This window comes from Leucoraja erinacea, chromosome 8 (assembly GCF_028641065.1).
Source record: "Leucoraja erinacea ecotype New England chromosome 8, Leri_hhj_1, whole genome shotgun sequence".
Classification (NCBI taxonomy): Eukaryota; Metazoa; Chordata; class Chondrichthyes; order Rajiformes; family Rajidae; genus Leucoraja; species Leucoraja erinaceus.
Window position 1 is genome coordinate 908,480 of NC_073384.1, and position 22,379 is coordinate 930,858.

The 22,379-nt window shown below is 46.9% G+C and overlaps 1 protein-coding gene across 3 annotated transcripts in view; it reads left to right on the forward strand.

Annotated features, from left to right (window-relative positions):
• Positions 1–12,516, forward strand: part of LOC129699234 (ewing's tumor-associated antigen 1-like) — a 36,671-nt gene extending 24,155 nt beyond the window's left edge. For 2 of the 3 annotated variants that reach the window (XM_055638851.1, XM_055638849.1), the window contains 2 exons: positions 4,398–6,625; positions 11,221–12,516. In XM_055638851.1, the coding sequence (XP_055494826.1) occupies positions 4,398–6,625; positions 11,221–11,348 (2,356 nt within the window). In that variant the 3' untranslated portion in view covers positions 11,349–12,516. The remainder of the gene's footprint in view (positions 1–4,397; positions 6,626–11,220) is intronic. The other variant, XM_055638850.1, reaches the window with a different exon arrangement.
• The last annotated feature ends 9,863 nt before the right edge of the window (positions 12,517–22,379 follow it).

Consider the following 22,379-nt stretch of genomic DNA (forward strand, 5'->3'; position numbering starts at 1 on the left):
GGTTTGCATGTAGTTAACTCTTCTGCATTAAGTGTGCATGCTGATGTTTCTTATACGTATATTTTATGCAGGAAGGAACTGCAGGTTCTGGTTTACATTGAGGATAGAGACAAAATGCTGAAGTAACTCAGGCCTGAAGAAGGGTCTCGACCTGAAACGTCATCTATTCCTTCTCTCCAGAGATGCCGCCTGTCCCTCTGAGTTACTCCAGCGTTTTGTGTCTCTATTTTATGTAGGTTTCATTCTGTCATTCATTGCATTATTAATGTCTTTGTGCAAGTCTTGTGCCCTTAATATCATTTGTGTGGATTAGTTCGCCTTGCATGAAGTATTACCCCAGGAAAGTAGACAGTTTCAATCTGACAGTTTCTGTGATTTTTTTTTTTGTTAAGGTTAAAAAAAAAAGCCAATTAGTTGTTCTGCGCCTATTTACTAATTCCTTGACAGGGGCATTTTGTGTTGTTAATGTTTAGCAGAAAGCTACAGAGTTTGTCTTCTACTAAATATCTTGCATTAAACTGCGGAAGGGAAAGGGGCCTTCTTGCATTCTTGAACATTCCATAATCTCGTGAAAGATTCCTGCTCAATTTATTATAATCTAATTTTTGGGGGATAATTTGATCTGGTACTTAATTGATATTAATTCTGGTATTCTGTCAAGGTTTACCAAAACCACACTACTCAATATATGAACACCTGTTGTCAATCTAGCCATCATACATATGATGCTTTCTGTCATTAAAGCAGTGTAGCATATTGGTTACTGCTAATTACCGTTGAGCTTTTGCAAATGCAAACATGGGATCAAAGAGGACAGAGGTCCAAGGTGAAGGGGAAAAGATTTAATCGGTATCCGAGGGGTAACATTTTCATACAAAGGGTGGTGGGTGTATGGATCAAGCTGCCAGAGGAGGTAGTTGAGGCTGGGACCAAGAGCGGAACTCACTATCAAAACATGGAGGGGACGGGGGACACAATTTTTTGGTGGCCCCGCGCGCATGCGCACACACACACGCGCGAGGCTTCGGAGCAAAGATTATAGAGGAGCCTCAATCCAGCGCTAAATGCAGCTCAGCTGTGCCTGTCTCACCGGGTTAACCAACAGCCCCGTTTGGACTGACGGGATACCAGCGCTGCTTCTCCGCGCTGGCCATATTTCCCGCAAGCCCAGGCAGGTTAACCTGGCGGGGATGTCGCCCGCCTCCCAAAACATGGGGGGGACGTGTCCCCTCTGGCCCCCCCCCCCCCCCGGTTTTTCCGCCCCTGGCTGGGACTATCCCATTGTCTAAGAAACAATTAGACAGGTACAAGGGTAGGACAGGTTTGGAGGGAAATGAACCAAGCGCAGGCAGGTGGGACTAGTGTAGCTGGGACATTGTTGGCCGGTGTGGGCGAGTAGGGCCGAAGGGCCTGCTTCCACACTGTACTGCTCTATGACTATCACTAAGAATAAAAATTAATACCCACAGATTTTATGCTTGAAGGGAAAAGGAAATCCAACCAGGGCGGCACGGTGGCGCAGAGGTAGAGTTGCTGCCTTACAGCGCCAGAGATCAGTTTGGTCCCGACTACAGTGGTTCGATCCCGACTACGGGCGCTGTCTGTACTGAGCCCCGTGACCTGCGTGGGTTTTCTCTGAGATCTTCGGTTTCCTCCCACACACCAAAGACGTGCAGGTTTGTAGGATAATTGGCTTGGTATAAAAGTAAATTGTCCCTGGTGTGTGTAGGATAGTGTTAGTGTGCGGGGATCGCTGGTCGGCGCAGACTTATAGACAGTAGGTGCAGGAGTAGGCCATTCGGCCCTTCGAGCGAGCACCGCCATTCAATGTGATCATGGCTGATTATCCCCGTTCCTGCCTTCTCCCCATATCCCTGACTCCACTATCTTTAAGAACCCTATCTAGCTCTCTCTTGAAAGTATCCAAAGAACCGGCCTCCACCGCCCTCTGAGGCAGAGAATTCCACAGACTCACAACTCTCTGTGAGAAAAAGTGTTTCCTCGTCTCTGTTCTAAGTAGCTTACCCCTTATTCTTAAACTGTGGCCCCTGGTTCTGGACTCTCCCAACATCGGGAACATGTTTCCTGCCTCTAGCGTGTCCAAACCTTAAACAATCTTATATGTTTCAATGAGATACCCTCTCATCCTTCTAAACTCCAGAGTGTACAAGCCTCGCCGCTCCATTCTCTCAGCCTATGACAGTCCCGCCATCCCGGGAATTAACCTTGTAAACCTACGCTGCACTCCCTCAATAGCAAGAATATCCTTCCTCAAATTATTGGACCAAAACTGCACACAATACTCCAGGTGTGGTCTCACTAGGGCCCTGTACAACTGCAGAAGGACCTCGTTGCTCCTATACTTGACTCCTCTTGTTATAAAGGCCAACATTCACTTTCTTCACTGCCTGCTGTACCTGCATGCTTACTTTCATAGACTGATGAACAAGGACCCCCAGATCCGGTTGTACTTCCCCTTTTCCCAACTTGACGCCATTTAGATAGTAATCTGCCTTCCTGTTTTTAATACCAAAGTGGATAACCTCACATTTATCCACATTAAACTTCATCTGCCATGCATCTGCCCACTCCCTCAATCTGTCCAAGTCACCCTGCATTCTCATTAGCATCCTCCTCACAGTTCACACTGCCACCAAGTTTTGTATCATCTGCAAATTTGCTAATGTTACTTTGAATCCCTTCATCCAAATCATTGATGCATATTGTAAATAGCTGCGGTCCCAGCACCGAGCCTCGCAGTACCCCACTAGTCACTGCCTGTCATTCTGAAAGGGACCAGTTAATCCCTACTCTTTGTTTCCTGTCTGCCAACCACTTCTCTATCCATGTCAGCACTCTACCCCCAATATCATGTGCCCTAATTTTGCCCACTAATCTCCTCTGTGGGACCTTATCGAATGCTTTCTGAAAGTCCAGGTACACTACATCCACTGGCTCCCCCTGGTCAATTTGCCTAGTTACATCCTCAATAAATTTCAGAATATTAGTCAAGCATGATTTCCCCTTCGTAAATCCATGCTGACTCGGACCGATCCTGTTACTGCTATCCAAATGTGTGGCTATTTCATCTTTTATAATTGACTCCAGCATCTGGCGGGGAAACAACACCATACACCTCTGCACATCGACGGAGCTGATGTGGAAAGGGTCAGCAGCATGAAGTTCCTAGGACTACATCTGTCTGATGACCTGACGTCCACGGCCAACACCACAGCTCTGGTCAAAAGAGCCCAGCAGCGACTTCACCCTCTCCGAAGACTACGTAAAGCAGGCCTCCCCACTACACACCTACGGACTTTTTATAGGGGGACTGTCGAGAGCACATTGACCTACGGCATCACTTCCTGGTTCGGGAGCTGCAAGGCGTACGAACGGCACCAACTAGACAGGATTGTGAAGACCGCCAGCAGGATTATTGGTGCTCCACTCCCCTTCCTGCTGGACATATACAGGAAGAGATGTATCAGCAGAGCCATCTCCATCATCAAAGACCCTTACCACCCATCGCATGACATTTTCTCCATCCTGCCATCTGGGAAGAGGTACAGGAGCATTAGCTGCAAAACCAGCAGGATGCTCCTCAGCTTCTTCCCACAGGCTATAAGACTGCTAAATGGACTTTGCCCCCTGCCAAGTATCGCGCACAAACCCCCACACTGCAGCAGAGCCACTGTTGTGCCGCTGCCGGTCGGAACGGCTGTTGAATGTTTAGTAGAGAGTTAAATTTGTTCATGATACATGTATTTTTTTTAAATTTCTATTTATTTTTCATGCACACTGAATGGACACTGGTTGAGCAACGTTTTTTTGTTTCCTCTGGGTATGCGAATACTCAGGAAATGACAATAAAGATATACAATACAATACAATCTTCCCCACCACCGATGTCACGCTAACTGGTCAATAATTCCTGTTTTCTCTCTCCCGCCTTTCTTAAAAAGTGGGATAACATTAGCTACCCTCCAATCCACAGGAACTGATCCTGAGTCTATAGAACGTTGGAAAATTATCACAAATGCATCCACGATTTCTAGAGCCACTTCCTTAAGTACCCTGGGATGCAGACCATCAGGCCCTGGGGATTTATCAGCCTTCAGTCCCATCAGTCTACCCAGCACCTTGGTGGGCCGAAGGGCCTGTTTCTGTACACTGTATCTCTAAACTAAACTCTGAACTCAGTCCGAAGAAGGGGCTTGACCTGAAGCGCCACTCATTCCTTCTCTCCATAGATGCTGCCTGTCCCGCTGAGTTACTCCAGCATGTTGTGACAATCTTCAGTTTAAACCAGCATCTGCAGTTCCTGCTTAAACTAAACTAAAGTATGTTTTCAAAAAATGTGAGACATTTTCAAGTTTTTTTTTTTTAACTCATTTCAGATTTCAAAGGAGCACAGATGAAGAACTGATGAAGTTGGCAAAGGAATTTGATCGCACTATGGTTGAACAGGATGTCAGCTATGGTGACGAAGGCAACGAGATTCTGGATGATGAAGATTCGGAGCAAACACTACACATTAAGCGGGCAAGCCGTCATTTTCCAACACTGGGAAACGTACCCGAGACCCCAATCGCTGAGCCAGTTGAGGACGACGGAAGCGGTGCCCTTCCTAGATCACAGCAGAGTAGCAGCCAAAGGTCGCTGGATCTGGAGGCTGAAGCTGCTGTCAATGCCTTGTTTGATGGGCCCACTCAGCATGTCAGTCGCCCCTTGAGTCAGGGCCTCTCAGAAGATGAAAGCTCAAGCCCAAAATTTGATCACTGTCACGTGGCCAAAGCTGCCTGGGCGTCTGTGAAAGGAAACACTGGTCGCGGTGTAAACACTACTGCCTCACGGATAGGGGAGCCAACCGTCCCCTTTCCAACTGCCTCGAACGACACTGACATTCCCCAAGTATCTTCGCCCATCGTACTGGATCCACCAGACAAAGGGCCTTTCTTTGGCCACGCAACCGTCTCCAAGTGCGACACCAAGCTGGTTTGTGGAGATTCCACTGTAGATTTTGTATTGGATCGAGGGGAAGAGACCAACGTCCCCTCGAAAGGCAGAGCAGGTGCAGCGCACACGTCAGAATCGGAGCCAGCCGACGACGGCTTCGACGACTGGATGGAAGATGACTCTTTTATACAGCAGATCACACAATTCCCAGAGCTGGGCGACTCTGCGGCCAAAAGCCAGTCCTTGCAAGGTGCTGGCCACAAAGTTACTCGGGACTCCGATCATGCTAACAATCCACAGGGCAGTCCTAGAACAGGACCACCTGTATCACCTGTGCCGTCTTCCACCAGCTCACCCAGTGACATAGAGTTAGCAGCAAAGATCTGTCAGTTTGGGCAAGGGTCTGAAAGAGCAAAGCCAAGGATTACATTTTCATTGCAAAGCAATACATGCAGGAAGGTGACTGAGGAGCAACCTGTTGCAAAGTGTCAGCTGGGTAAAGACTGTCAGAGTCTGGTTAATACGCTACTTAAAAGAGACTGTGGTAATTCTGATGCTTCAACACCTCAACGGGGTTCCCTTCATGCGCCAGTCAGGGCATTGTCTTCCTTAGCTAGTGCAACGCCTTTTAAACGGGCGACTTGGTGCGATGGCAGTGTAGAGAGGAGTTCTCTCGCTTCACAGAGGCCGGCTCGCTGGGACGGTGCAGAATGGAGCTTGGCCGGTGGGCTGAGGGCGGCTGGCAAAAGTCCACCGCGGGCCGCTGCAGACGTGGAGATGCAGAGTACCCTCTCCCCGTTCCCCCCCGACGATTGGAACGACGCTGAGTTCTACAGTGAAATCCAGGACATGTTCCCCGAGTCGGAAAGCCTATGGGAGACCAGCGATGACGATTTAAACCGCATGTGTGACGATGTGGAAAAGCGGATCGAAGACCAAAATTCTGATCCCACCTTGCCCGCTGGAACCGTAGAGACAAAAGGAGCAAATGGCAACCGGATATTAACGAGTGACGTGCTTAGAAATCAGCTCAATGGGCAGCAAAAACACTCAAACCAAAATCAAACATTTGTTATCCCAGAAAGAAAAATCTGCTCCAGGGAACAGGGACAGTTTGTAGCAAAACATAATGCCTTGCCCGCGTTGGGTCCTCAGCCTGGGTCAACAGATTTGATCTGCACGGTATGTACCACAGCCACCCCACCTACACAGAGCCACCATTTGAACTCTGCAGGCAATATCCAAGGTCAAGTTTTCACAAATACGTCCAAAGTGTGCGGAGTGAATTTTAACGGATTACCTTCTGTGACTGGTTGGAGATATTCCGCCCATGCTTCAAACGTGCCGCGGACTCTAGCTGCGGCAAACTTTGACGGAGGGCAGAGCGTGCAGACGCCCGGCGGGAACGCTGGCCAGCCGGGTCCCAGAGCACCCAGCTCTGCTGGCATTGCCAGGACACCCAGGTTCACCTTCAGCAAGATCACAACTTCTTCCCTGGCTGGTATTCCAGGCAACAGCAGCAGCAGCTCAGCGCAGTGCGAGAAGGTGTTTGTCAACAGAGACCTGCACGAAAGATGTGTTCAGTCAGCCCCGAGCACTAAAACCACCTGCAGTCCAACACCATCACTAAAGAGGCATTTTTCAGACTCGACTTTAGTGCTCAAAGGTGGTGAGATTGTTTAGTTTTCAACATGTAACACTGACTTTTAATCAATTGTAATTGTTACTCTTTAATGGAATATTTGTTAAACATTTGTCTGAGGAAGGGTCTCGGCCCGAAACGTCACCTATTCCTTTTCTCCAGAGATGCTGTTTGACACTCTGAGTTAATCCAACATTTTGTGTCTTATCATCCACAGTTCCTTCCCACATGCTGTGATCTCAAATGTTGTTTCAACAGGGACAATTTCCTGAGTTAGCAACACAAACAGTAAGTCGGAGATACAAAGAAATGTAGATGCTGGTTTAATACAACAAAATAATGCACAGAGTGCTGGAGTAACACAGAGGGTCAGGCAGCATCTGTGGAGAACATGGATAGGTGACGTTTCACAGAGTGCTGGAGGAACTCAGCGGGTGCAGCAGCATCTATGGAGCTAAGGAAATAGGTAACGTTTTGGGTCGAAACCCTTGCGGGTTTCGGCCCGAAACGTTGCCTATTTCCAGAAGGGTTTCGGCCCGAAACGTTGCCTATTTCCTTCGCTCCATAGATGCTGCTGCACCATAACTGAGTGGGTCAGGCAGCATCTGTGGAGAACATGGATAGGTGACGTTTCACAGAGTGCTGGAGGAACTCAGCGGGTCAGGCAGCATCTGTGGAGAACATGGATAGGTGACGTTTCACAGAGTGCTGGAGTAACTCAGCGGGTCAGGCAGCATCTGTGGAGAACATGGATAGGTGATGTTTCGGGTCAGGACAGATGTCACAGGTGTAGGATAACAGTTCATGTAGTCATCCATTTGGTATAAATGCTATTAAACAGCTAAAATATCTATAACATGATGAGCGTTTATCGGCACTGGACCTGTACTCGCTGGAGTTTAGAAGAATGAGGGGGGACCTCATTGAAACGTACAGAATAGTGAAAGGCTTGGCTGGAGTGGATGTGGAGAGGATGTTTCCACTAGTGGGAGAGTCTAGGACCAGAGGTCACAGCCTCAGAAGTAAAGGACGTTCCTTTAGGAAGGAGATGAGGAGGAACTTCTTTAAACATAGGGTGGTGAATCTATGGAATTCTTTGCCTCAGAAGGCTGTCACTTTTCATTTCACTGCACATCTCGTATGTGTATGTGACGAATAAACTTGACTTGACTTGACTGTGGAGGCCAAATCAGTGGATATTTTTAAGGCAGAGATAGATAGATAGATTCTTGATTAGTACAGGTGTCAGAGATTATGGGGAGAAGGCAGGAGAATGGGGTTCGGAGGGAGAGATCGATCAACCATGATTGAATGGCGGAGTAGACTGGATGGGCCGAATGGCCTAATTCTACCCCTATCACTTATGATAACTGATGGGATTGTAGCGGTGGTGGGGAGGGAGGGAGGAAAAACACAGTTAAGGGGCCTGTCCCACTTGGGCGACCTAATCCGCGAGTTCTTGCGAGTTTGCCCTCGACTCATACTCGCAGCATGGTCGACACAAGGTCGTAGGAATTTCTTTGTAACTCTCCTTCATGCTCGTGAGTGGTCCCCGCGTAATCGAAGCCTCAGCTAGGGCGCGGCGGTTTTTTTTCAATATGTTAAAAAATGCCCGCGAGTATAAAAAGGTTATAAAAGTATAAAAAGGTTGCCATGGAAAAAATCGATGCGTTTTTTTACTCGTAGGCTTAGTCGTAGTAGGTCGGCATGTTAGTCGTAGGTAATTAAGGGTAGTCGTAGATTGTCTTCATCATAGTCGAAGGGAGGTTGAAGGAGATCGAAGGAGGTTGTCTTCACTCTCCACTATTCTGTATTCAAATTTCCCGAAGTTAGTCGTAGCTGGTCTTCAACATAGTCGAAGGAGGTCTTCAACGTCATTTTTTTCAAACTCTTCTAAACTTGCCAATTAGACCGTGCAAGTGGGACAGCCCCTTAAGGCTTTGTGATAAAATCTTCATGTGAATGCAGTGGGAGGTAAGGGCACTGTGCCTTTTGTGGGAACGAAGGAAGATAAATTGACCTGTATCACCTATCACTTGCCAGGCTTTGTTCTGCCCTCACCTTTCTCCCCTACTGCAATCGCTGAAGAAGGGTCCCAACCCACGACATCGATCATCCGTGTTGTCCACAGATGCTAACTGGGTTTAGAGTGGGCAAAAATGCTGGAGAAACTCAGCAGGTGGGCCGCTGAATTTCTCCAGCATTTTTGTCTACCTTCTATTTTTCCAGCATCTGCAGTTCCTTCTTAAACTAACTGACTTTAGTTTAGTTTAGAGGTACAGCGCGGAAACTGGCCCTTCGGCCCACCGAGTCCACGCCGACCAGCGATCCCCGCACACTAACACTGCCCTACACACACACACTAGGGACGACTTTTTTAAAAACATTTGTACCAAGTCAATTAATCTACAAACCCTTCTTCAGACCTGTACAAACATGCACGTCTTTGGAGTGTGGGAGGAAACCGAAGATCTCAGGGAAAACCCACGCAGGTTACGGGGAGAAATTGGAAACTCCGTACAGACCGCCGTGCCGCACTGGCGTTGTGAGGTAGCAGCTCTACTTTGCATATCAGCTGTTTTGGAGTTTGTGGCGAAGCCAGGCTGATTTAGGACAATTGAGGGGGAAAGTCGGTGAAAGTAAAGGGTCTGTCCCACTTGCAAGCGATTGCAAACGTCTGGCGCGACCAAATGTGGTCGCTTGAGGCGTACGGGCCACGCGGAGCCGGTCCCACTTCCAAGCGCAGAGGCGTATGGAGTTGTGCGGGGAGGGTCCCGACATCACGCGGGGCTCTGAAAATCCCGCACTGTCCGAAAATTCCGCGCGCCAACGGCATGTCGGCCCGCAGGCGCATTGAGGGCGTACGCAGCGTCTTGAAGGCATACGCCTAGAGCGTGCCGTTGTGCGATGACGTCACCGCCTGACACGTGCGACGCCCAAATTTAGTCGGCCCGCCTCCTGCCCAGCTGATCAGTGAGTGATGCGAATTACGTCACGCGCGAACTTAGCACGAACTCCGCTTCCGTTTTGGTCGCGCCAAACGCATGCAGTCGCATGGAAGTGGGACAGGCCCTTAACTTCAGTGATTCCATATGTTTAAGAAGGAACTGCAGATGCTGGAACAATCGAAGGTAGACAAAAATACTGGAGAAACTCAGTGGGTGAGGCTACATCTATGGAGCGAAGGAATAGGTGACGTTTCGGGTCGAGACCCTTCTCCAGACTGATGTGGGGGGGAGGGGGCAGGAAGAAGAAAGGAAGAGGCGGAGACAGTGGGCTGTGGGAGAGCTGGGAAGGGGAGGGGAAAGAAGGACTACCTGAAATTGGAGAAGTCAATGTTCATACCACTGGGGTGTAAACTACCCAAGCGAAATATGAGGTGCTGCTCCTCCAATTTGCAGTGGGACTCACTGTGGCCATGGAGGAGGCCACAGTGGAGGAGGCCCAGGACAGAAATGGGATTCGGAATGGGACGGGGAGTTGAAGTGCTGAGCCACCGGGAGATCAGGTTGGTTATTGCGGACCGAGCGGAGGTGTTGGGCAAAGCGATCGCCAAGCCTACGCTTAGTCTCACCGATGTAGAGCAGCTGACACCTAGAGCAGCGGATGCAATAGATGAGGTTGGAGGAGGTGCAGGTGAACCTCTGCCGCACCTGGAAAGACTGCTTGGGTCTGATTCCATATAATTCGTTCTTCACGAATTGTTTCAACTGAATCTGTCTTGAAATTTCATTGCAAAAGGATTTGAGTATAGGAGCAGGGAGGTTCTACTGCAGTTGTACAGGGTCTTGGTGAGACCACACCTGGAGTATGGCGTACAGTTTTGGTGTCCTAATCTGAGGAAGGACATTATTGCCATAGAGGGAGTGCAGAGACGGTTCACCAGACTGATTCCTGGGGATGTCAGGACTGTCTTATGAAGAAAGACTGGATAGACTTGGTTTATACTCTCTAGAATTTAGGAGATTGAGAGGGGATCTTATAGAAACTTTCCAAAATTCTTAAGGGGGGTTTCACAGGCTAGATACTGCAGGAAGATTGTGGGCTCCTTGGCCCGATGTTAGGGAAGTCCAGGACAAGGGGTCACTCAGCTTAAGGATAAGGGGGTCTGGAAAAACGTCACCTTTAAAACTGAGATGAGACTCCAGCACTTTTTCCATCTTCACACAGAGAGTGGACTTCAATCTCTGGAACTCTGCCATTCAGCCCATCAGGGTAGTTCAGGCCCATCTCTCCTACATTGGCTATATTTAAGAGGGAGTTAGATGGGGCTAAAGGGATCAGGGGGTATGGAGAGAAGGCAGGTACAGGATACTGATTGGGGATCATCAGCCATGATCACATCACAGTGAATGGCGGTGCTGGCTCGAAGGGCCGAATGGCCTCCTCCTGCACCTATTTTCTATGTTTCTATGTATGGTGGTGCTGGCTCGAAGGGCCGAGTGGCCTCCTCCTGCACCTATTGTCTATTGACTCCTGCACTAATCAAGAATCTATCTATCTCTGCCATAAAACTATCCATTGACTTGGCCTCCACAGCCTTCAGTGGTTAGCGGGCGATGCGCGGAAAGCTGGTGTTTGTCTCAAAGACGATTGCGTTCTGTGTTTTTTGATTTGTGCAGTTGGCGAACTGGCGGGGAGGAGATCGGCAAAGTGTTCTCTGCAAGAGATCGAGAACAAGAAGCAAGCGGCTGTAGCCCGGAGGAAGATGAAAATGCAAGCCAGCTGTAACCACCCGCCAACTGTGTGATCTCCAAATGATCACTCTATTACAGGAAAGTAACAAAGAAACCGCAGGAAAGTGGTGGCAAGGCCAGAGAAATGGGCTTTCCTTCTGTCGTACTAAACAGAAGCACTCAGAATCTCTCTTACTCAGTTGGACTTTGTATCATCATCCCACTGATTAATGATATCATGATTAAGGCTCGGCTTTTCCCCACAGCTCTCTGTTCTGCTAGTGCTTCCCCTGTATCCTCTCCAGGCCCAGTGTTTAAGCTCAACAGTATCATTCCAGGTACAGGATGCAGGAGTTACTGATGAAAACCGGAGACAACTCTTGGATTATATTCCTCCTTTAAATCAAGGATTAAAGATTCCCCTCGTGCTACCCACCTGAGAAAAGTCCTACTTGGCCAAGACTGGCATTAATGAAACGGGTCTGTATGGATTTGCCTTGGCCAGGAGTTTGATTGTGGGACCTTTCCAGAAACAGTTCCCAATTCCAGTTCCCTTGAGGAGAGAGTCTGAAGAAGGGTCTCGACCCGAAGTGTCACCCATTCCTTCTCTCCAGAGATGCTGCCTGTCCTGCTGAGTTTACGCCAGCATTTTGTGTCTTATCTCCAGTTCCCTTGAATTCCCAATCAAAATTTGAACTGGAGACAACAGCAACTTCTCTCTCAGCCTTCTCTGATTGAATGGCACAATTATGAGCTGCACTAAGTATTATTTAAATCGTTCATCCTAGTTTAATTTATGTATTTTGTTTTTCGAATGAAGTGCTTCCAAGAGGTGCATCCTTGTTGTGAAAGGTATCGCATCCAAAGGAGACTGCAAGTATGTGTGTGGTTTTCTTTTCTTATTGCTGTTTAATGTTGCTACGATCTTTTCAGTTGACATTTTGGAATTGCCTGAGTCGCGCATCCTATGACAAGGAACTCAGCTAAAATTTCCAATGACACCATTTGAGCTATCTATTTTTAACACTTTAATTACTTTCCCAGAACAGTGAGAAGAATCGTGGAAATCATAAAACTCGTTAGGTTAATTTGTGGAGCTGAGTAAAAACGTAAGCAGGTCTCCTCTCTTTTTAGTTCATTTGCATTTGATACAATGAAAGGTCAGCTTCTATACACAGTCTGGCACAAATACAACCTTGTGTTCAGCTTGTTTGTCTGGAGAATAAAGCTGGAATTACATTTTTTAATGTGTTGACATTTTTGTGACTGATGATGTACTGTAAATTTTACTGCATAAAGGGCCTGTCCCACTTACGCGATTTTTAATTTCGGCGACTTGCCGGCACCCGTCATTAGTCGCTGCAGGTCGCCGAAAATTTCCAACGTGTTGAAAATCCTGCGGCGACCAGAAAAAGGTACGACTCTTTTTGGGCGACAACTCGCGACCATACGTGCGTCACGGGGTGAAGCCTGTATGGTCGTGACTAGTCGCACAAAGAGTCGTACCTTTTTCTGGTCGCCTCTGGATTTTCAACATGTTGAAAATTATTGGCCACCTGCTGCAACTAATGACGGGTGCCGGCAAGTTGCCGAAGAAAATTGCGTAAGTGGGACAGCCCCTTAAATAAATGTTTTATCACAAACACACTCTCTGTTATCTTTTAAAATCTACCTCAAAACATGGGCATTGAATTAAAATATTCCTGACTCTGGCCAGTGCTTTATTTAATTCAATAACCCGGTGAAATTCGTGTAATGCTTTGTCAGTTATTAAATACGTGCCTTTTTTAGTTAAATCTGATACAGTTTTGTGTGTACTGTGTCGCTAATGTTTGCAGTCTCGGCTCTTAGAGTGGTCAGAGAGCAATTGTAATGATCCAACTATGCAGCATTATTCTTTGCAGTAGGTTTCAGCTGTACTATAATACTTTGGCAAGTGTACATATGTAAGTGTTTATGTATACCTGGAGTTTTTTTAACTAAGTGTCTAGACATCTAATAAACAAAAAATGGAAGGAGTCATTTAGTATTCTAAAATGGCAAATTGATGCACCTTGCAATTTACCCAGACACAGTTCCCTTTACTACTACTATGTGAATAGTTCACTTTCTGTATTTGGATGAGTGCTTGTCAAATTTGTGGCAATCCATATTGCAAAACTGTGAAGATTTTCTGTTATAACGATCATAAGGGATAGGAGCAGAATTAGGCCATTCGGCCCATCAAGTCTACTCCACCATTCAATCATGGCTGATCTATCTCTCCCTCTCAACCCCATTCTCCTGCCTTCTCCCCCTAAACCTCTGACACCCATGCCAATCAAGAATCTATCTATCTCTGCTTTAAAATATCCATCGACTTGGCCTCCACACCTTCTGTGGCAAAGAATTCCACAGATTCACCACCCTCTGACTAAAGAAATTTCTCCTAATCTCCTTCCTAAAAGAACGTCCTTTTATTCTGAGGCTGTGACCTTTAGTCCTAGACTCTCCGACTAGTGGAAACATCCTCTCCACATCCAGGTGTTTAAGAAGGAACTGCAGATGCTGGAAAATAGAAGGAGATAGGCAACGTTTCGGGCCGAAAACCTTCGTCAGACTGAAGAAGGATTTTGGCCCGAAACACTGCCTATCGCCTTCGTTCCATAGATGCTGCTGCACCCGCTGAGTTTCTCCAGCATTTTTGTGTAATCTCCACATCCTCTCTGTCCAAGCCTTTCACTAATCATAAAGTCATGTGATCGGAACAGAATTAGGCCATTCGGCCCATCAAGTCTACTCCTCCATTCAATCATGGCTGATCTATCTCTCCCTCGGAACCCCATCCTCCTGCCTTCTCCCCACAACCTCTGACACCACTCTGAAAGTTGTGGTACATTATTTTCATTCCCTGCTGTTATTTGGGGACCATGCTTCTAATTTAAGAAATTTGAGAAGCATTGAAAGTATTGTTAAATGAATCCAATGTGAAAACCAGAATATCGTGTGATCTCTGAGTCCAGCAACTTGCTGTTGAGCAGGATCATGTTCCAATCTCATCTTAATCTTAAAGGCTTACATTTATTATAAATTAATGACACCGTTTATGTAATAAGCCAGCAGAGAAGTGATCGAAAAGCTGGGTGGTTGAAATGCGTTCTCTTCTGAGATGTTGCCTGTCCCGCTGAGTTACTCCAGCTTTGTGTGCCTTTTGGGCTTATCCCACTTACGCAACTTTTTTCGTCGACTGCCGGCACCCGTCATAGTCGCAGCAGGTCGTCGAAATGGGGATATGGGGAGAAGGCAGGAACGGGGTGCTGATTGTGGATGATCAGCCATGATCACAATAGATGGCGGTGCTGGCTCGAAGGACTGAATGGCCTACTCCTGCACCTATTGCCTATTTTCTACATTATCCTTTCTCCAATCATAGAGTGACACAGACTGGAAACAGGCCCTTCGGCCCACTTGCCCACCCGGCCAACATGTCCCAGCTACACTAGTCCCACCTGCCTGAACTTGGTCCATATACTGTACTTCCAAACCTGTCCTATCCATGTACCTGTCTAACTGTTTCTTATACGTTGGGATAGTCCCAGCCTCAACTACTTCCTCTGGCAGCTTGTTCCATACACCCACCACCCTTTGTGTGAAAAAGTTCAGGTTTGCATTAATTGTCACATGCACCAATTAAGGTACAGTGATATTTGAGTTACCATACGGCCATGCTAAGTAAAAAAGCAACAACACACACAGACACAAAATAAAATGTAACATAAGCATCCACCATAGTGGAATCCCCATTCCTCACTGTGATGGAAGGCAATAAAGTTCATACATCTTCCTCCTTTGTTCACCCGTGGTCGGGGCTGAACCCGACGCAGTCGCCACTGCCGACGGTCCGATGTCCGAGGCCCTCGTGTTGGGATGATAGAAACTCCGGCGTCGGGACGGATCGGAACATGGAGCTCCCGAGCCGGCCTCTTCTTACCGGAGACCGCGGGCTTCACGGTGTTAGAGTCCCGGGCCCCGCGGTCGGAGCTCCTTCACTGGCGATCCTCGATGTTAAAGTCTTGAAGCTCCGGGCCGGTCTCCAGGAAAGGGCGCACCACTCCACTCCTCTGGTACTCGATTCCCCAACTCTGGGCAAGAGACTCTGTCTACCCCGATCTAGTCCTCATGATTTTATACATCAGCCAATCAAAAATCAGTCTGAAGAAGGGTCTCGAGCCGAAACGTCACCCATTCCTTCTCTCCAGAGATGCTGCCTGTCCCGCTGAGTTACTCCAGCTTTTTGTGTCTACCTTCGATTTAAACCAGCATCTGCAGTTCTTTCAGAGAGCAGGCTATTCTAGACTGGGTATTGAGTAATGAGGAAGGGTTAGTTAGCAGTCTTGTTGTGCGTGGCCCCTTGGGCAAGACTGACCATAATATGGTTGAGTTCTTCATTAGGATGGAGAGTGACATCGTTAATTCAGAAACAAGGGTCCTGAACTTAAAGAAAGGTAACTTTGAGGGTATGAGACGTGAATTGGCCAAGATATAGTGGCGATTGATTCTTAATGGGTTGACGGTGGATATGCAATGGAAGGCATTTAAAGACTGCATGGATGAACTACAACAATTGTTCATCCCAGTTTGACAAAAAAATAAATCAGGGAAGGTAGTGCATCCGTGGATAACAAGGGAAATCAAGCATAGGTATCAAAACAAAAGATGAAGCGTACCAATTAGCCAGAAAAAGCAGCCTACCAGAGGACTGGGAGAAATTCAGAGTCCAGCAGAGGAGGACAAAGGGCTTAATTAGGAAAGGGAAAATAGATTATGAAAGAAAACTGGCAGGGAACATAAAAACTGACTGCAAAAACTTTTATAGATATGTGAAGTGAAAAAGGTTAATTAAAACAAATGTAGGTCCCTTGCAGTCAGAAACGGGTGAATTGATCATGGGGAACAAGGACATGGCAGACCAATTGAATAACTACTTTGGTTCTGTCTTCACTAAGGAAAACATAAAAAATCTGCCGGAAGTAGCAGGGGACCGGGGGGGTCAAATGAGTTGGAGGAACTGAGTGAAATCCAGGTTAGCCGGGAAGTGGTGTTAGGTAAATTGAATGGATTAAAGGCCGATAAATCCCCAGGGCCAGATAGGCTACATCCCAGAGTACTTAAGGAAGTAGCCCCAGAAATAGTGGATGCATTAGTGATAATTTTTCAAAACTCTTTAGATTCTGGAGTAGTTCCTGAGGATTGGAGGGTAGCTAATGTAACACCACTTTTTAAAAAGGGAGGGAGAGAGAAAACGGGGAATTACAGACCAGTTAGTTTAACGTCGGTAGTGGAGAAACTGCTAGAATCAGTTATTAAAGATGGGATAGCAGCACATTTGGAAAGTGGTGAAATCATTGGACAAAGTCAGCATGGATTTATGAAGGGTAAATCATGTCTGACGAATCTTATAGAATTTTTCGAGAATGTAACTAGTGGAGTGGATAGGGGAGAACCAGTGGATGTGTTATATCTGGACTTTCAGAAGGCTTTCGACAAGGTCCCACATAAGAGATTAGTATACAAACTTAAAGCACACGGTATTGGGGGTTCAGTATTGATGTGGATAGAGAACTGGTTGGCAGACAGGAAGCAAAGAGTAAGAGTAAACGGGTCCTTTTCACAATGGCAGGCAGTGACCGCAAGGCTCAGTTCTGGGACCCCAGCTATTTATGATATATATTAATGATTTGGACGAGGGAATGCAACATCTCCAAGTTTGCGGATGACACGAAGCTGGGGGGCAGTGTTAGCTGTGAGGAGGATGCTAGGCTGCAAGGTGACTTGGATAGGCTGGGTGAGTGGGCAAATGCATGGCAGATGCAGTATAATGTGGATAAATGTGAGGTTATCCACTTTGGTGGTAAAAACATGAAAGTAGATTATTATCTGAATGGTGGCCGATTAGGAAAAGGGGAGATGCAACGAGACCTGGGTGTCATGGTACACCAGTCATTAAAAGTAGGCATGTAGGTGCAGCAGGCAGTGAAGAAGGCGAATGGTATGTTAGCATTCATAGCAAAAGGATTTGAGTATAGGAGCAGGGAGGTTCTACTGCAGTTGTACAGGGTCTTGGTGAGACCACACCTGGAGTATTGCGTACAGTTTTGGTCTCCTAATCTGAGTAAAGACATTCTTGCCATAGAGGGAGTACAGAGAAGGTTCACCAGACTGATTCCTGGGATGTCAGGACTTTCATATGAAGAAAGACTGGATAGACTCGGCTTGTACTCGCTAGAATTTAGAAGATTGAGGGGGGATCTTATAGAAACTTACAAAATTCTTAAGGGGTTGGACAGGCTAGATGCAGGAAGATTGTTCCCGATGTTGGGGAAGTCCAGAACAAGGGGTCACAGTTTAAGGATAAGGGCGAAATCTTTTAGGACCGAGATGAGGAAAACTTTTTTCACACAGAGAGTGGTGAATCTCTGGAACTCTCTGCCACAGAAGGTAGTTGAGGCCAGTTGATTGGCTATATTTAAGAGAGAGTTAGATGTGGCCCTTGTGGCTAAAGGGATCAGGGGGTATGGAGAGAAGGCAGGTACGGGATACTGAGTTGGATGATCAGCCATGATCATATTGAACGGCGGTGCAGGCTCGATGGGCCGAATGGCCTACTCCTGCACCTATTGCCTATGTTTCTATGTTTTTATGTTTCCTAAACATGGAAAGTGTACTGTTGTGTCGTGTCGCAGCCTGGTTTGGCAGCAACTCTGCCCAAGACTACAGGAGTCACACACTGTATGTAGCCCAGTCCTTCACACAGATCAGACCTCCTACCATTGACTCCATCTACATATCACGCTGCCTCACACAAGCAAGTCGAGTCAAGTCAAGAGAGTTTATTGTCATGTGTCCCTGACAATGAAATTCTTGCTTTGCTTCAGCACAACAGAACTTAGTAGGCATTGACTACAGAACAGATCAGTGTGTCCATATACCATTATATAAATATATACACACATGAATAAATAAACTGATCAAGTGCAAATAACAGATAATGGGTTATTAATGTTCAGAGTTTTGTCCGAGCCAAGTTTAATAACCTGATGGCTGTGGGGAAGTAGCTATTCCTGAACCTGGCCGTTGCAGTACAGAATATCGTAGGCATAAATACAGAACAGATCAGTGTGTCCATATACCATAGAATATATATATACATAAACAGATAAAGTGCAATGGGTTGTTATAGTTCAGAGTTTGTTTGAAGTCGAGTTTAATAGCCTGATGGCTGTGGGGAAGTAGCTATTCCTGAACCTGGTTGATGCAGATTTCAGGCTCCTGTTCCTTCTACCTGATGGCAGCGGAGAGATGAGTGTGGCCAGGATGTTGTGGGTCCTTGATGATGTTGCCAGCCTTTTTGAGGCAGCGACTGCGATAAATCCCTTTGATGGTGGGGATGTCAGAGCGATGATGGACTGGGCAGTGGTCACAGCTTTTCATAGTCTTTTCTGCCAACAGAATCAAAAACATGTCCCATTCCTGTCATTCCTCCTTCTCCCTGCTCCTGTTTGGCAGAAGGTACAGAAATCTAAAAGTACGCACCACCCAACTCAGGAATACCTTCATCCTCACAGATAGACCATAAGACATACTGTAGGAGCCGAATTATGCCGTTCAGCTCATCGAGTCTACTCTACCATTCAATCATAGCTGATCTAATTCTTCCTCCCAACGCCATTCTCCCCATAACCCCTGAAGGACATTCATGCTATTGAGGGAGTGCAGCGTAGGTTTACAAGGTTAATTCCCGAGATGGCGGGACTGTCATATGCTGAGAGAATGGAGCGGCTGGGCTTGTACACTCTGGAGTTTAGAAGGATGAGAGTGGATCTTATTGAAACATATAAGATTATTAAGGGTTTGGACACGCTAGTGGCAGGAAACATGTTCCCGATGTTGGGGGAGTCCAGAACCAGTGGCCACACAGTTTAAGAATAAGGGGTAAGCCTTTTAGAACGGAGATGAAGAAACACTTTTTCTCACAGAGAGTTGTGATTCTGTGGAATTTTCTGCCTCAGAGGGCGGTGGAGGCCGGTTCTCTGGATACTTTCAAGAGAGAGCTAGATAGGGCTCTTAAAGATAGCGGAGTCAGGGGATATGGGGAAAAGGCAGGAACGGGGTACTGATTGGGGATGATCAGCCATGATCACATTGAATGGCGGTGCTGGCTCGAAGGGCTGAATGGCCTCCTCCTGCACCTATTGTCTATTGACACCCGTACTAATCAAGAATCTAACTGACAACCCAACAATATGAATGTTGAATTCTCCAATTTTAGATAACGTTAGATGAAAGTTGCAATCTCCCATCCCTCTCAACACTGCTGCTCCACAAGGCTGAGTTCTCGGCCCCCCATTTTTACACCTTGTACACCCACCACTGTGCAGCCTTGTACACATCTAATTCCATTTACAAATTCGCAGACGACGCCACCGTTGTGGGCTGGATATATCAAATAATGATGAGACGGAGTACAGGGAGGAGATTGAGAACCTCCTGGTGTCGAGACGACAACCTTCCTCTCAACGTCAGCAAGACAAAGGAGATAGTGACGGACTTCAGGAAGGGAAGCGGTTCACACGCCCCAGTTTGCATCGATGGAGCCGAAGGAGAGATGGTTGAAGACTTCAAATTCCTCAGAGTCAACATCAGAGGCTGCCCTCTCCCCACCCTGATGGACATCTACACCTCCCGCTGCCTTAGCAGGGCAAAGAAGATCATCAAAGACAGCTCCCATCCTGCGTTTGGACTGTTCGACCTGCTGCCCTCTGGAAGGCGCTATAGGTGCATCAAATCCAGGACAAACAGACTCAGGAATAGTTGCTTCCCGAGAATTATATCTACCATAAATTCAAATCCACACATGCACTGACTACACCGCCCAACACGGACTTCCATCTGTATATATGTATATATGATATATGTATATATGTCCCCCCCCCCCCCCCCCATCTCCCTTCTGTTTTTTTTCTGTTTCTTGTTTGTTGTGCTAAATTGTATGTATGCACTGAGTACGAGCAGCTTTCAGTTTCACTGTACATGTATAGTGACAATAAATGGCATATCTATATCTATCACCAACAACTTCCGGACCACACTTACTGAAGCAGCGGCCAATAAAGCACACCAACGCCTCTACTTCATAAGAAGTCCCCAAAACACTCTCACCAACTTCTACAGATGCACCATAGAAAGCATTTTATCAGGATGCATCACAGCTTGGTTTGGGAACAGCTCCATCCAAGACCGTCAAGGAATTGCAGCGAATTGTGGACGCAGCCCACAAGTTCAGTTCAGTTCAGCAGTCTGAAGAAGGGTCTCGACCCAAAACGTTGCCTATTTCCTTCGCTCCATAGATGCTGCTGCACCCGCTGAGTTTCTCCAGCTTTTTTGTGTACCTTCGATTTTCCAGCATTTGCAGTTCCTTCTTATGCAGTTCAGTTTAGCTTATTGTTGCGTGTACCGAGGTACAGTGAAAAGCTTCTGTCGCGCGCCAACCAGAGCGGAAAGACAATATGTGATTACAATCGAGCCTTTTAAAGTGTATAGATACGTGATAAGGGAATAGACAATAGGTGCAGGAGGAGGCCATTTGGCCCTTTGAACCAGCACTGCCATTCAATGTGATCATGGCTGATCATCCCCAATCTGTACCCCGTTCTTGCCTTCTCCCCATATCCCCTGACTGTGATTTTTAAGAGCTTTCTCTTGAAAGCATCTCCGCCGCCTTCTGAGGCAGAGAATTCCACAGACTCCCCACTCTCCTTGTTTCCTTGTCTCCGTTCTAAATGGCTTACTCCTTATTCTTAAACTGTGGCCCCTGGTTCTGGACTCCCCCAACATCGGGAACATGTTTCCTGCCTGTAGTGTGTCCAAACCCTTAACAATCTTATATGTTTCAATGAGATCCCCTCTCATCCTTCTAAACTGAGTGCACAAGCCCAGCTGCTCCATTCTCTCAGCATATGACAGTCCCGCCATCCCGGGAATTAATCTTGTAAACCTACGCTGCACTCCCTCAATAGCAAGAATGTCCTTCGTCAGATTAGAGGACCAAAACTGCACACAATACTCCATGAAAGGGATAAGGGGATATTTTAAGGGCCTGTCCCACCTGGCGACTGCCGGCATCATTGACCGATGTATCAGGTCACCGAAAAATACGTGGCGTGGCGACGTATGACGCGCGGTGTTTTTTCAAGTGCCGCAACATTTTTTTTGTCGCCGCTGGATTTTGAAATGTTCTAAATCTTTTGGCGACACTGATATGACGCCGGCTGAATCGGCAAGTGGGACAGGCCCTTTACTATCAAAGTAAAGTCTGATCAAAGATAGTCCAATAGTAGTTCACCACTGTCTCTGCGATAGGTTGCCTGACAACACCTGGGAAAAATAGTTCATCGTCCCTAGTCAAGTCAAGTCAAGTCAAGTTTATTTGTCACATACACATACGAGATGTGCAGTGAAATGAAAGTGGCAATGCACGCGGACTTTTGTGCAAAAGACAAACAACAAAACAACCAAACAAATTATAAACACAATCATAACACACATATTATTTTACATAATAAATAATAGAAGGAAAAACGTTCTGTAGAGTTAGTCCCTGGTGAGATGGGCGTTTACAGTCCGAATTGCCTCTGGGAAGAAACTCCTTCTCAACCTCTCCGTTCTCACCGCATGGCAACGGAGGCGTTTGCCTGACCGTAGCGGCTGGAACAGTCTGTTGCAGGGGTGGAAGGGGTCTCTCATGATTTTGTTTGCTCTGGAGTTGCACCTCCTGTTATATAGTTCCTGCAGGGGGGTGAGTGAAGTGTATATAGTGTGTGTAGGACAGTGTTAGCGTGCAGGGATCGCTGGTTGGCGCGGACTCGATGGGCCGAAGGGCCTGTTTCTACGCCGTACCTCTAATCTAACCGAAACTAATCTCACACTTGCTGAGATTAAACTGCATTCTATGAGTTTCACTCCAACAGAAAGCTGCTTCTAAAGAGACCTGAAGCTAATCCCTTACTGACAGCTGCCAAGCTCTCACCGATCAAGACAAACGCTCCCAACAAACCCTTCCTCTTTGC